Here is a 15,389-nt window from a genome sequence, read left to right as displayed (position 1 = left end):
GACAGGGGGGGACAGGAGTGGATGGAGCCTCAGCTGCGGTTTCGGGGAGCCACGGCAGTGGCTGCAGCATCTCACCAGCCCCTGTGTGTTGAGACTTGCGTGGGCTTTGCCGATGGGTAACCAGCAGCACTGAGGAGCCGTGTCTGGCCACACACAGGGCTGGTGTGAGAACCTGGTCCCCAGGGCCCGATCCTGCACAGTGCTGCCCATGGACACCCTCCATCCATCCAGCGGCTCTTCTCTGGTTTGGGCTGGGGCTGTTAATGGTGCTGGCCTCAAGCTGGCCTCAAAAAAAAAAAAAAAGGCAAATGGCAGAACTGTAATGCAAAAGCCTCTTAAAAACCCTTTGACCTGATGCTGCTGTTACGGGAGAAGAAAGGAGAAAGAAATTGCTTATAACAAATGTGCTGAAGTCCTTAATTGCCTTTTCCGGCAGGAAAGCCAGGCTGTGCCAGGGCTGGGTCCCCCTCTGCCTGCACTGGCTTTGTGGAACTCTGTGTAAAATAAGGGAACAAAATCCGGATTTCCATTTTATTTTGTCTTTTTTTTACTGCCAAAGATAACTTTTCCTTGCAACCCTTGTTAGCCTGTGTCCCATAGCGCTGCCTGCTTGCTTTGGACCAGGAGGCAGGAGATAACACCCCTGCCGGAGAGCCTGCCCGCCGCCACGGATAAAGCAGTTTATGGTCTTAATGTGTATTCAAGGTAAATCCCAGTGAAATCCCCTGGTTTTGAGCACGTGCTGGAGCGGGCAGGCGTGCTGCTCCCGCGCTCAACGTGCGTCACCTCCCGGCATGTCCTGGCACCATACCAGGCAGGCACAAGACAAGGGGATATTGTCCCTGCAGCCCCGAGCCCCGCAGGCAGCAGGTCCTCAAGGCAGTCAGCAGAGTGTGACGGATGCATGGACTGCTTTGTCCTCGCCGGTGGCAGGGGGTGACATTCCTCAGCACAGCAGGACCCGCCGCGGGAGGCAATCCCCCTTCTGCAGTGTTTTGGGTACGGAAAAGGGATGCAGGCAGCCATGAAGTCAGATGGTTTGGTCTCCGACCAGGCAGCCAGTGGGGAAGGCAGAGGGTGGAATTTGGCACCATGGTAGAGAAACCCTTGGATCACACTTCCCATGCAAACCCTGCTGCTGCCCCCACCAACCCCCAGCCAACTCCTGGGTGCACCAGGTTTTGCTGCATCCACGGGAACCGCAGCAGTAACAGCTGCCTGCCGGCACGGCTACCACACTCACATAGCCACAGCGGTGTAAATCATGGCTTGACCCCAGGTTTGCACCGGCTGCCGGCCCTCTGCAAAGGGCTGGCCTTGTCATCTCGTACGGTGACACCCGCCGCTGATTTACAACCAGGTTGGGAGCAGGGTGGTGACACACCAGACACCTCCTCACCCTCCCGCAGACAGTGGTGGCAGCACCCGGCCCTTTCCCTGCTGCTCAGCTCCTTCCCTGGGCATCACTCGAGCACAGAGGCAGCAGGGCTGGATGTGGCCATGCTGCGAAGTGTGTTACTGGGTCCCCGCAGCCCTCTCCTGCGCGCAAGGCAGGAGCTGCACTCGGCAGTGACCCGGCCCTGACCGCGGCAAGGAGGGCCAGGGTTAGGAGAGCCCATCCATGGGTTTAAATCAACGCCCTCCACTTCCCTTCCATGCTGAGTTATTGCGCCCTGGTTTTGTGATGGAGATGACCAGGCAGTGAGGGATAAGTGACCTGGGCCAGACCACCAGGCTCGGCGCTCCCAGCCAAACTCTGGGCAAGGGGTGAAAGATCAGAGCTGTCCTCCAGCCCCTTCCCAGCCCTGCCACCTGCATGGATGCTCCTGAGCGTCAGCTGTGATTTAGTGTGTGTAGGTTCACCAGGAGAGTGGGTGATGCTCTGCTGCTGGAGGAGCTGCTCTGAGCAGAGCATCCCCGCAGTGAAGCAGCTGGCTCTGATGTGCTGGGCAGGGGCATCCTTCTCCCCACAACTGTTTCCACATGTCAGCTGGGTTATTTACCTCCAAGCTGTGCCTCATCCCCTCCCTCTGTCCAGGATGTCCTTAAGGGACAGCTTCCCAGGCAGTGAGGCTCAGGTACGTACAGTGAAACCTGAGAGGATACCATCACATCTGGGAGGATGCCATCACATCTGGGAAGATGCTATGAGATCTGGGAGGATGCAATGATGTGTGGGAGGATGCCACGATGGCTGGGAGGATGCTGTCACATCTGGAAGGATGCTATGATGTCTGGGAGGATGCCGTGACATCTGGGAGCATGCCATCACATCTGGAAGGATGCTGTGACGTCTGGGAGGAGGCCATGATGGCTGGGAGGATGCCATCAGCTCTGGAAGGAAGTTATGACATCTGGGAGGATGCCTTCACATCTGGAAGGATGCGATGGCATCTGGGAGGATACCGAGACGTCTACATACAAACTTCTTAAAAAAATAAATACCACTAATTAAAAAAAAAAAAAAATTAAACCTAAGCCCAGCCTGCCCGCTGCCCTCTCAGCAGCCGCAGGAGCGTGTCCAGCCCGGTGGTTGGACCCGGGAGCGCTGGAGGCGGCGAGCAGGGCCGGGACACACCCGGGCAGCCGCGGCTCAGCCTCCTCCCGCGGCCTCCGGCATCCCCTTGTGGCAGCCGAAGGCTTTGCAAAGCCCCATCAGCAGCAAAAAGCTCTGCGAGAAATATTCCCCGGTGCCATCCTGCCTGTCCCTTCCGTGGCCCGGCCACCCCAAGGCTGCGGTGCAGCGAAGGGGACCGCACGGCGCTGCGGGAAACTCCTGCCCCCACCAAAGGCACCGGCAAACGGGCAAGGCTGTGCCCGTGGCACCCCGGAGCTCGTCCTTACGCAACTGGCTCAGAGCCTCCTGCTTGCCGCAGGCGGCAGATTACGGCACAGAGCTCCCCAGATAACTCCCTAAGCCCTAAATCTGCTCCCAGTCCTCTCCCAAGATACGGCAGCGCAGGAGGATGGCTATGGGGTAGGAGGTGTCACGCCGGAGTGACACCGTGCTGGCCGTGCCATCCAACTGATGCAGCGGGAGCAGAAGGCTCAGTCCCCAAATGAGGGGCCAGGGTTAGTTCTTGGTGCTGCAACGGGGGATCCAGCACTGCGGATGTTCCCCTGCAGCATTCACCAGCTTTGGGGGCTTTCCCAGGTGGAGCAGACCCAAGGGGGCTGGCAGCCTTCACGCGGTGCCAAAGTGCTCGGAGCAGGTCCTGGCCCCTGGCAGGGATGGACATGACCGGGGTGACACCAGGGTCCAGGAGGACACTGAAGGCACAGAGCCCAGCTCCTGCTCCACAGCATTCAGCATCAGCATCCTCAGCTCACACATCCTGGCAGGATGCACCCAGCACAGAAGAAACATCTGGGATCCTTCATCTGCTCCATATTTCCATGTTGAAGGATGGAAGAAAAGTGACCTTTGGGACTCTGCCTTAACGGCTGCTTTAAATGGAGAATGTGGCCTCCCATGATCTGCTTTGGGACCAAACTCATGACTTTTTGCCATGAAAATAGCTGATCCGGGGACTGAACGTGCCCTTTTCCAGATCCCACAGGACAGCTGGCCCCTGTACCTCGGAAAACATGTAAAAAGCAACCAACCAAAAAAATTCAAAATAAAAATCCTTAAAGATGAAGATAAGAGACCAGTCAGGTTTCACATTGAATTCAGGAAACTGGTTTTGGAGCTCCTGACTAAGGCTACCCTGAGCTCACCAGCGCCCAGAGGGTTTGGGAATCACGTGGCCAGAGGAGGTGGGCTGGAGGCTCCAAGGCACCTCTCAAGGGGGAGGTTGCAGAGTTTATTTAATGCACCCGCACAGTTATGGGTATCTGTGCCCTTGGCCGAAGCAGCAGTTCTCTAGGTTTATCTGATGAGGAAATTCACCTGCGTATAAAGGGATCTGGAAGGGGCGGGGGGGTTTTTTTTGGGTAGCTGAGCTGATGGGGACTGCTCAGGCAGCAGTGTCTTACTGAGGTGAGACAGGTATAAAAATACAGCCCAGGACTCCCAGCAGCTCCTCAGCTAAAGATGCTAAATCCTGCCCAAGCAGCTCTGATCCCGCTCAGGATGAATGGAGCCATTTTAAGCAACAGTTTAAATTAAGTTATCTTGGCTAGCTGAGCCCATGTCAACGTGCAGGTTGTCACAGCTTTGGTGCCCGAAGGCCACCTCAGAGCCAGAGCAGAAATCTCTTTCTCACTGCAAAGAGTAGGAGTGATTTTCCGCTGTCCTCTTGCAAAGTTTTCCTTCCTGGTTGGAGCCGTGATGCTGCCCAGCCGAAGAGGGACCCGCGGGGAAAGTCTGAGCAGCCCCAGGTAAGCTCAGGGTACAGCAAGAAGACCATCCCTCATCCCCAGAGCCTGCTTTGGGAGGTCTAAGAGGGGTGGGACAGTTTAACAAAATTGCAAAGGCTTTCTTCCCTTCACAGTACCAATCAATTAATGGTTGGCTTCTACTTAGAAGCAAAATGGTTTAATTTCTGCTGCCAGGCTGCAGCCAGTCCATCCCTGTCCCAGAGCTCCTGTACCAGGGCTGCGGGTTGCCCTGTGTCGCGCGGTTTAAGGGGCTCCCTGGGGAGCTGAGAGCTGCTCCGGCCTCTCCTCTCCCACTGCTTGGTCGTAAGGTGCCGGCTTTAACCCTTCTCTTTGTACACTGCTCTGGTTCTGCTACTAGGAAAGGTCTTTGCTGCTGCTTTGATGTGCACCACTTCAGTGGGGAGGGCACTGTGGGAAGCGCTCCGACCCCAGCCGTGTGCTGTGGGGAGGGATGGAGATGTGTCCTTCCTGCTGGCGCTTGGCACAGCAGCCCAGCTGCGTTCAGTGCCCTGATCAGCATCCCTACTGCCCTGGAGACATTCCCAATCTCCCCACCCACCTGGTTTTAACACCTCGACCATGGGACATTTATCCCCCTTTCAAACTCCCAGGATGTCCCCCAGTTTTCTGCACTCTGAGCTGGGGAGAGTGCTGTGGGGAGCTGCTCTCCACCTGGGGTTTCGCAGCACCCAAACCCAGGTGCAAGAGTTTGCATGGGGCAGAGGATGGAAATGGGACTCATGGGCTGTGCCAGCAGCTGGGAGCCAGCCGAGGCTTCCCGGTGGGATGAGGGATGTCAGAGCCCACACGGTTCCCACGCCCACTCTGTGTCTACACAGGGGGGAGTGAACAGTCCGGAGTGTCCCCTCATCCTCCCAGGAGAGGCTCCTGGCCCCCGGCAGGGCTCGGGGCCAAGCTGGGCTCCCTGCCCCGGGCCGGGCCGGATGACAGATGCCTGCAGTGGAGGAGAACATGCAGCAGCCCCCGCTTCCAGCCTGGATCCCTCTGACCCGGAGCTGCACTATGAGGAGGAGGAGGAGGAGGAGGAGGAGCCCTCGGACACCAGCAGCATCTTCTCTGATGACTCCGTTTACCCTTGCTATGAGCCCTCCCCGGGGGCTGGTGGTGCCAGGGACCTCAGCCTCTACCAGTGCTGTGCCAGGAATGATGCCAAGCTGCTGCGGGAGAGGCTGGAGCATGGGGTGACCCGGAGTGAGGCCACGGAGCTGGACATCAACGGGAGGGTGAGTGGCTGGGTGGGCACCCTGTGGAGCAGAAAGAGGATTTCCTGGGAACAGGCAGATCTGAAGAGTGGTAGTTGCTAAAGCAGGTGGAGCAGGAAGGGGAGTCCAGGGTGGGTTGGCTTTGAAGGGATGGGTCTCCTGGGACTGATCCAGTCCTTGGGGCAGAACCTTGTCTGTCCTCCCATACTGAGCCTGTCTGGTTTGGGGTGGGGGGGAGAAGTAGGGGGGCCATGGGGAGCACCGCAGTGGGGAGGATGGTGCAGTGCCAGACCCGGCACTGAGTGCTGCCCCCTCTCCAGAACGGGCTGATGGTCGCCTGCTACAAGGGCTTCGTGGACATCGTGCCCCTGCTGCAGAAGTGCCCCTACATAAATATCAACCAGCAGGACAAGGACGGGAACACGGCCCTCATGATGGCTGCCCAGGCAGGTAAGCACCGTGCTCAGCCTCAGCATGGGGCCGCCCCCACAAGACCCCTCGAGAAGCAATGTGATGCTTCCCCTGTGCTTCCCCTCCAAAATCCCTAAAATTACAAAATCACAGAAAGGTTTAGGTTGGAAAGGGTCTTAAAGGCCATCCAGTTCCCCCTTCTGCCCTGGACAGGGACACCTCCCACCAGCCCAGTTTGCTCCAAGCCCCGTCCAACGTGGCCTTGAACACCTCCAGGGATGGGGCAGCCACAGCTTCTCGGGGCAACCTGTGCCAGGGGCTCACCACCCTCACAGGCAACAATTTCTGCTTCATATCTCAGCTAAATCTCCCCTCTTTCAGTGTTAAACCATTCCCCCTCATCCTATTGCTCCCCTCCCTGATCCAGAGTCCCTCCCCAGCTCTCCTGGAGCCCCTTTAGGCACTGGAAGGGGCTCTGAGGTCTCCCCTTTTTCACCTTCTCTTCTCCAGGCTGAACACCCCCAACTCTCTCAGCCTGTCCTCCCAGCAGAGGGGGTCCTATGTGCCATCGAGAAAGATGAGGGTCCCAAGTGGCATGACCCTCCCCATCTAAATGTGTGCTTCATCTTAGCACCATTTTAAAACTGAGTAGGTGATACAAAAATGGAGATTCCTACAAGCAATGTTGTCTTGCAACACGTCCCACCTGAGCAGTCGTATCAAGCAGTGGAGCTGAGCCAGAGCCACCCCATGTGCTCCGAAAAAGCCCCGTGAGCTGCAGTGATTTACCTGCACACAAGGTCCAAGCTAGCAAACGCCACGTGTAGGGTTTTTTTTTGTCACGATGGTTTTTCTTGCTATGACAGAGAGTCCGACTCCCTCTGCCCTGATTAACCGCGGGGGTAAGGAGAAGGTCTCAAAGTGGGGATCACCTTTTATCCCCACTTTATCCTTGCTGGAATTGATGATTTGTTTTTCATTTTTGGACTCTTTCCTGCATTCTCTGCTGAAGCAGCTGGTGCGCCAGTGCTGTTCCCTGCACAGCCAAACCCAAAACAAAATAAACCCAAACATTTTCAGTCCTGATCCCTCCAAGTTTCTGCATTTTTGTCCTCATGAGATGCAGTTGCGAAATACTTTTTCTCCAACAGGCATCAGCAGTTGCCACTTGTTAACTGTTGAAACTCTAACGCAGCTTCTCTTGGCTGTTAAGGACACATCACCATCGTCAACTACCTCCTCAACTACTACCCTGGGCTCGAGGTGGACAAGCGGGACCCTCGAGGCCTGACAGCGCTGATGAAGGCTGCAGTGCAGGGGCGGCAGGACTGTGTGGCCGCCCTGCTCATGGCTGGTGAGCATAGAATCATAGAATCATAGAATGGTTTAGGTTGGAAAGGGACCTTAAAGCTCATCTCGTTCTCCCTACTGACCTAAGCAGTGACACCTCCCACCAGCCCAGGTTGCTCCAAGCCCCGTCCAACCTGGCCTTGAACACCTCCAGGGATGGGGCAGCCACAGCTTCTCGGCGCAACCTGCGCCAGGGGCTCACCGCCCTCACACTCAACAATTTCTTCCTAATATCTGATCTAAATCTCCCTTCTTCCAGTTTGAAGCCATTCCCCCTCGTCCTATCACTACATGCCCTTGTGAAAAGTCCCTCCCCAGCTCTCCTGTAGCCCCTTTAGGGACTGGAATGGCACTATAAGGTCACCCCTGAGCCTTCTCTTCTCCCAACTCTCCCAGCCTGTCCTCATAGGAGAGGTGCTCCCTTTGATCATCTCTGTGGCCTCCTCTGGCCCTGTTCTAACAGGTCCATGTACTTCTGATGTTGGTGGCCCCAGAGCTGGAGGCAGTACTCCAGGTGGGGTCTCAGCAGAGCAGAGCAGAGGGACAGAATCCCCTCCCTTGCCCTGCTGGCCACACTTCTGATGCAGCCCGGGATACGGTTGGCCTTCTGGGCTGCAACCGTGCATTGACAGCTCATGTTGAGCTTCTCATCAATCAGCACCCCCAGGTCCTTCTCAGGGCTGCTCTCAATCCATTCTCAGCCTGGATTTGTGCTTGGGATTGCCCCAACCCATGTGCAGGACCTTGCATCTCCCTGGGGATATTCTGGGATTTTTTGGGAAGGGATGGTATTGCTGCTCACCCTGTGCTTGGACCCTTTGCTCCGGGGTGGGACGCTGTAGTGATGCTCTCCGCATCCTGGTGTCTCCAGGAGCAGACTTACAAGCGGTGGATCCCGTCAAGGGGAAGACAGCCAGGGAGTGGGCAGCCTTCACTGGCCGCTTCGAGACAACCGTGCGGATCCGAAGCCTCCTGCAGCACCCGCGGGCCGAGCAGTTTAGCACTCGGTACCGGCCCGAGTGGCCAGCCCTGGCCGAGCTGGGAGCCAAGGCTCTGAGCCCCAAAACCAGGGGCAAGAGGCTGTCAGACAAGATCCGATCAATGTTCACCTTCAACTTCCCCCACGATCCCGAGGAGGATGGCATGATGGACCACATGGTGAGGATGACCACCTCCCTCGCCAGCCCTTTCGTGGCCACTGCTTGCCAAACCATCTGCCCTGACAGCCCCCCTGAGGTGGGCAAGCACAGGCTGTCCGTGCCAGAGATCCTTGGGCAGCACATGCCAGATCCAGATGCTGAGCCAGAACATACCTCATGCCCCGGCACTGGTGCATCCTCTTGCAATGGCCAAGCCATGTCGGAGATCCGACTCCTGCCGCCGCGCCGGCCGGACAGGGGCCTCCTGAGCTTCCTGCCCCTGCGGCTGCGGTGCAGGAACAGCATTTTCCCCGGAGAGCCCATCCCGAAAATCAAAGTGAGCAAAGCCTCCTTCCCACCGGCCCGCTCGAAGGAGCGGAGGCAGCGTGGGGGGGACAAGAACCTGCTGCAGCCTCCCAAGTGGAGGTACAAGGAGCTGAAGGAGGAGAAGAGAGCGGCCAAGGAGGCAGAGAGTGAGGAGAAAAAGAAGAAAAGGGGGAAGAGATGCTAAGGCAGGAGGTGTCAGGGTGGGGGCGAGGTCCCGACTGCCCCCTTGAACCTGCTTGCTTTTTTGGCACAGGGGTGATTTCCTTTCCCAGTGGGATGGTGATGCCTGAGGGAGGAGGATGCTGGGGACATACCCAGCAGAGATGCCCCATCCCCTGTGGTCCCGGGTCCCTGACCCCCTGCCCGACCCCTCGCCCTCAGCTGCCCAGACCCAGCTCTGGTCGTGCTGGGCTCCGATGTGCTGAGACCCTGCCCTGGACCAGACTCTGGCTCTGCCAGGGAGCAGGTCTGTGGCTTAAGCAGCTCTTTTCTCTTCTTTTTTCTTTTTATTTTTTTGCCTCTTTGATCTTCCCTGAGATCTTGATCTTGCAGCACGTGGCGGAATGCAGCCGTGTAAATTAAAATGGAAGTGGTTGCCATGTTAACAGGATTGTCTTAATGAGTAAAGCGCAGGGCTGGTTGTTGGGCTGGCAGGAACACTTCCCCCTTGCTGTCAGCTTCCCCTGTCCACCCCATCACCCCCTCGGTGACATTAACTTCCCCACTCCTCTGTATTCCTGGGTTGCAGGAGGACAAACGAAGGCTCAGTGTGGAGAAGCATCTCCACACTGCAGGAGGGTTAACAGGAGCTGGGTGCCAGACTGGAATCCAAACCTGGGGTGCTCATGGGCTCCATCCCAGGCTGCCAACAGCTCAGCCGCCCTCCAGAGAGGGGATGGTCAGAGAGGAGGCAGCTTTTGAGCTCCAACCTTCCCCAGCACAGGACCCAGAGGTCCCTTTTCCCAAGAAAAACTGGCCTCCAGGAGCTCCAGCCTGGGCCCGCATGGAGCCACGGCACCCCTCACCTGCGCCCTTGCAGCCCCCCGGGACCCACTCCCCCAGGGAGCCATGCAGCTGCCCTTTTGTTGGGTGCTGGCACACACTGGATGTGCTGCAGCAGCAACCAGCTTACGCTCCCTGTATTTCAAGCTCCTCTTAAATCCGGCTCCATCCCGGGGCGTAGGAAGGTGAACCTGGGTGCCAGCTGCCCTGAGCAGCGGCGCTGGCTTCTGCAGCACCCAAGCACCCGGGGTTTGACCCTCAAGGGCAGCAAGAGCCACTCGAAGCACTAGTTATCCAGGTGATAAATAACCCTTGGCCAGGCATGTAGCCCAGAACAGAGCCCCATCCCTTCACTGCCCCCTTCTTTATGGGGACAAAAGACCCAGTCCCCACTTTTAGGCTGAGGGGCCACCTTTTGGGGGGACGGGGAGGTTTGGGCCGAGTGGCGAGCAGGTGGGGAAGGATGGTCATCGGGAAGGAGCTGCAACCTCCCCGTCTGTTCCCCTCCAGCCTTTGGCTCGTGTTGGGCTCCCCGGCACGTGGCTGCCCTCCTTCGCCAGCTCCCGGCGGCGGCTCACAGATGAGCCGGGGGCGGACGGCACATGGATGAGCCTTTACACACACTGCGCCAGCCCGGCTCCTGCCATGCAGGGGGAAGGGAGAGCCGGGCTCCCACCGGCCCCTCGTCCCCCTCTGCCTCTGCAAGGACAGCTCGGTGAAACCCCGAGGGGTGGCTGGATGCACCCATGGGGGGGTGCGACCACAGTCCAGGGGTGCCGGTGCCCTTCTGCGGGATGAAGTCACAGTGCACAGCAATGAGTGCCCAAACGATGACAGAAAGTCTGGCTTTCTCTTCGAGGGGGTGGCAGGAGGTTGCGCCGTGGTGGGCAGGGCCAGCGCAGGACCACGATTCGCGGTGCTGCCGGTGAACCGCGTTTAGGCCAGCACTGAGGCGGGTGCCCATCCCCGCTGATTCAACCCAGCTGCCCCAAATGGGGGCTGGCACTGGCGCAAGTGTGGAGTGGGGCAGGGATCGCCCTTCCTGCGGCTAAGAGAGACTGGGGTGGGTTTGATACGTTCATTAATGTACCTCTGTGGATTAATTTGCTTTCCTATGGCAGCAGTGCCAGAACCACCGCCCAGCCCAGGGCTCCCCCCCACCCCTGCCCTTTGAGTCTCCCAGGAGTAGGACTTAGTAGCTTTTAGAAGTTTTTAAACAAGTGTTTGTCCCCCCAGTGATGACTATTGTTAAAAATATGGAGCTGCCCCATTTGGAAGATGAAAGTTCAGGGACGGAAGCAGCGGGCATCAGCGCTCGTTGGAGAGCCATCAGCTGCCCTCGGCTACCCAGGGAAACTCCTGCCAGCAGCCATAAAAGTGGGGTGCCAGTGCCCGCCATGTGCCTGCACCCGGGGAAGGCAGCTGGGACACAGGAGCCATCCAGGAATAACTTCAGGAGGGGCCGATCACCAGTCAGATCACCGAGACCTGCGCGCCAGAGCAAAGATGGTCATGGTGATAAGGCATCTGCAGGCACCGGCTTCCTCCCGGGCGGCTCCTATCTGATGGAAACTGCCCGTTTCCCCTGCGCCGGCTCCGCAAACCTCCCAGCCCCAGCGCGGGCAAGGTCATGCGTGAAGGTCCTTCATGTTTTATCCTGGTTTTGTGCTTTTGTTTGTTTAAACTTCCTAGATCATGGATGATAGCAGGGGAGAGGCGGCTGGCAAGACCTCAAAGCTTCGCAGCCGCGCTCTGCTCCCCCGGCATGGGGAGGCTCCAGGTGCTGGTTGGGTTCATGGTGCAATTGGGGTTGGTGATGCAATGGGGAACAGAGAGGTAAATCCAGCCCTGTGACTTCGTTAGGAAAAATGCTGCCTGCTGCCTCCACCTGCCAATGGGAGCAGGCCACTGTGCTGGGGGGGAGCAGCTGGGAGAAAAGCAGAGATGGGGCTTGGAAAGGCGCTGGAGGGAGAGGAGGGGGACGGGAGGAGTGCGAAGCTGCCCAGAGTGGGGTGGCTGAAAGAAAACGACCCCAAAGCGGCAAAAGGGGAAGCGACACTTCCGCTGCCCACAGCCCTGGCGGCCCCACGTGTCCCGGGGGAGCGGGAAGTGCCCAGCCTCCCCCCGTGGGAACAGCCCCGCTGTCCACGTCCCAGCGCCTGCTGCCACGGCATCTCAAGGGCTGTGGTGGGGGACAGTGGAGCCGTGCCGGCAGGAGGCACCGAGCAAACCCTCTTGGCCCACCCCAGCCCTGCTCCATGCCCACCATCGGGGCAGTGCATCCCTGAGGCGGTGACAATTCGGCAGCAACCCCCAATGCCATGTTACACACTGGGGAAGAAAACTTCCCCTGCCCTCCAGCTCAGTACCCCAAAAGTCCCGCTGGGATGTTGTGGCCAACATTAAATAATCGGGGAGCCCCTTGGCTCTGCCATGGTGCTCCCATCCCCGTGAGGGCGGGACGCTGGAGCAGGAGGGATGGCCAAGCACATCAAGGTCATTCCCGCAGCATCTCTCCATACCATTCTCACCCCCAACACCATCAAAGCAACCGGCTGCACTTCTGCCAAAGGTATTTAGATGCTCGGGAAAGGAGACATGATCGACGTTCCCCCACCAATGGCTTGGGTTTGCCTTGAAAGCCGGGAAACCAGGGAGGGAAAGCGGCCAGTTGAAGGACAGGGGTGGGAGGAACGGGCTGAGGGAGAGCAACCAGGATGGAGCTGGGGCCCGGTGTGCGGGAGGAAGGGAGGCTGGCCGTGGATGTGTGCTCAGCAATAGGAAATGCTTTATTAGCTGGGAGTGGTGGAGAGAAGCCAGGCAGGAAGAGGCAGTAATAAGAAACATTTTTTTGACTTCTCCCACATTCAGACCGCAGAACGCTTGCCAAGTGGCTGCGTTCGGACAACGGGGCCACTGAACCAAGCCCCCAGGTCCGGGACAGGGATAGAGACATTCCCCTGCCGGGACGGGTGACGCTGCGGCCGCGGGAGCTCCTGCGGTGCCGGGATGGGCAGCGGGAGGGGAGCAGACCCATGAAGCTCCTCCAAGCCAGGGTGCACGGCACGGAGCAGAGCTGCCCCGGCTGAGCTGCTCACGCCCCCTCCGAGCTCAGGACTGCGGCCAGGAGAGCCCCACTGGAGGCAGGCAGTGCTGCGGTTACCCGTGGGACGCGGATGCTGTAGGTGAGTGGGGAAGCGCCACGCGCTTGTGGGGTCTGGGGCTGCACCAAGCTCAGTGCTTCCCTCCTGATTTACCCCACTGCAGCCGAAATCAGGATTTGGCCCCATTTCCTTCACGTTCAGTGGGACACCGATGTTGACGTCAGGGTTAGCGGAGGCTGGAATAGGGGCTCTGGCGGAGCTGGGAGAATAAATCTGGATTTACACTAGTGCAGTATTAGCAGGATTCTTCCCCAGGTCCTTGTTAAAGAGCTGAAATAATACGTGGCTGCTACCAAAAGCTCAGAGCTGACATGGGACATGGAGAATTTGGGTGTATTTTGAAAAGACACGAGTAAAATGAGGGAAAGTTGACAGCTCCACCAGCCGGGGGCTGGAGAGAGGGCGGTGGGGCACAGACAGCAGCGACGCCGCAGGACGCGCCACCTCGACGTGCCCTTTGTGCAAAGCCAAAACCCAGGTCCCTCAGTGGAAGGGCGGACAAAGAAGAGACAAACGGCCGCTATGGAGGTTCCGTTTTCAGGTCAAAGTGCCTAAAGCAAAGCTGGTGCTGTGGGAGCTCTGCCCCGCCACCAGCATTCCAACCCTGCTGCAAGGATCCCTGCTCCCCTCGTCCCTGCTCTGCATGACTCCGCGTGTGACACTGGCCGCGCTTTCCTGCCTCGCCAAGAGATTAACATGGATATGAGCTGGGTTTGCCACTCTCTTTGCGTTCCTCATTTATGGTACAGAGATGCCCATCGGCACGAGAGGGTCCGGGGCAGTGCAGCCCACCCATGCAGGTCCCTGAGCTGAGTGATGCATCCATCCCTCCTGCGCCGGCTGCACCAGAGGGTCCAGAGGGCACAAGCAGCTTTGCTGCATGTGACCACCCTGCAGCTGTGGGGAGCGGGGAGGAAAACCACCTTCCATTGACTGAAACCATGCTGAAGCCTTGGGATTCCACGGCAGAGCTCTTGCCGACCCCGATGTGGTGTCCATCCAGCCCTTCGTACCTGCAGCCTGTTACGTCGGTGGCCAGCTCACCCTGCTTGCCCCCGGCTGGCACCGGCACTGGCACCGGCACTGCCTGGCTGGGAGGCACGAGGGTCTCCACTGTGTCTGGCTCCCTGCAAAAAAGGCGACACAGGTGAACTGAGTCACGAGCCACATCCTGTGGCCAAAACCCCTAGAAGCAGCAGAAACCGCAGGGGAGGGCAGAAGCGCCGGGATTGCGAAGCTCTGCCGAGCTGCCCCAGTAAGAGCAAGGGATCCTCCAGCCATCCCCCATGTCCCCGAGGACTGTGCCCAGCCATCCCCGTCCCCAGCCTCCCACTGTCTCCCCCCAGCCGCGCCTTCGCTTTTCTTTCTGCAGGGTCACAGGGAAATTCCCCTTCCCCGGGGCTGGGTCTTGCTCTGGACCCCCCCGGCCCGTGCTGTGGCACGGCTGCCTGTCACTCCCAGATGCTTCTGCCAGTGCCCGTGCCCCATCCGAGAGGTTTCAGTTGGGGTTTTTTTCCCTTTTCCTGATGCTGCTACAAATCCCAAGGGACGGAAGGATGCAACATGGCACCATGACTTGCCATCACCCCCAGCCAGGCTGGGAAAGACGCTCCGGCGGGTGTGTGTACTGCAGCTCCCGTGTGAGAGGGAATGGAGGGAGGATGGGGACAGGGATGGGGACACGAGGGCTGGTTTGACCCATTACAGAGACACCCAGGATATTTCTCCCGCAGGATGCTGAGGACAGCTCTGGGTTAAGGTTTACTCTCTGTTAGCACCGAAGATCCGTGCGATGTCATTGCGTGTGCAGCAAAGTTTTAGGCGAGGCTCTGACCATTTTGTGTTTCATGGCAAACATCCCACAGCCTACTTAAAGGCTTGGGATTTTATGGAAGTGCCCCCGCGGAGGGAATTCACCACCTGGGAATCTCCACTTCCCTTTGAAAGAGATGTGTTTTGTAGCTCTCAGGATTGCAAGGAGAAGCGCTGTGCCTGGGAGCATCCCAGAGGCTTTGGGAGCAGCAGCCCCCCTCCAGGGGAGTTTATTTTTTAAAACAAACCTGATCCTGGGCCAGCTGAGGGACCGGCTACTGCTTCAGCCAGAGATCAGCCCAAGCATCGCTCCTGGGATGGGGCACCCAGGACCAGACCCCGCTCCTGCCCTGCAGCCCCGGGACCCGGTCACGGTTTCCTCCTGACGAGCAACAACCAAGTGAGCTATTTTGGGGACGAAAAGCCCGTTTTACGCCACAGCTGGAGCCTGCCTGGGTCAGCCACATACGTGCGTGCTCTCGAGGGCCGGGCTTGTGTGACTTCGTTTCCCCATCAAGGCCAGAATCTAAACAATCTTGATTCCTGTCCCGGCGGCCCTGGGCAGGGCTCCTTCAATTCCAGGAAACGGAGACTTTGGCGTGTTTATGTCGGGAACCGCAAAGAATGAGCTGAGGAGG

The 15,389-nt window shown here is 58.4% G+C and overlaps 1 protein-coding gene across 1 annotated transcript in view; it reads left to right on the top strand.

Moving 5' to 3' along the window:
• Nucleotides 1–8,957, top strand: part of ANKRD33 (ankyrin repeat domain 33) — a 43,194-nt gene extending 34,237 nt beyond the window's left edge. Inside the window, exons 2-6 of the mRNA XM_009883201.1 lie at nucleotides 4,250–4,323; nucleotides 5,163–5,567; nucleotides 5,867–5,996; nucleotides 7,171–7,311; nucleotides 8,179–8,957. Of these exons, the coding sequence (XP_009881503.1) occupies nucleotides 4,250–4,323; nucleotides 5,163–5,567; nucleotides 5,867–5,996; nucleotides 7,171–7,311; nucleotides 8,179–8,957 (1,529 nt within the window). The remainder of the gene's footprint in view (nucleotides 1–4,249; nucleotides 4,324–5,162; nucleotides 5,568–5,866; nucleotides 5,997–7,170; nucleotides 7,312–8,178) is intronic.
• Nucleotides 8,958–15,389: the final 6,432 nt, after the last annotated feature.

The sequence above is a fragment of the Charadrius vociferus genome, unplaced genomic scaffold (assembly GCF_000708025.1).
Source record: "Charadrius vociferus isolate BGI_N301 unplaced genomic scaffold, ASM70802v2 scaffold564, whole genome shotgun sequence".
NCBI classification, from domain to species: domain Eukaryota; kingdom Metazoa; phylum Chordata; class Aves; order Charadriiformes; family Charadriidae; genus Charadrius; species Charadrius vociferus.
This window is presented reverse-complemented; position numbering and strand designations above follow the sequence as displayed.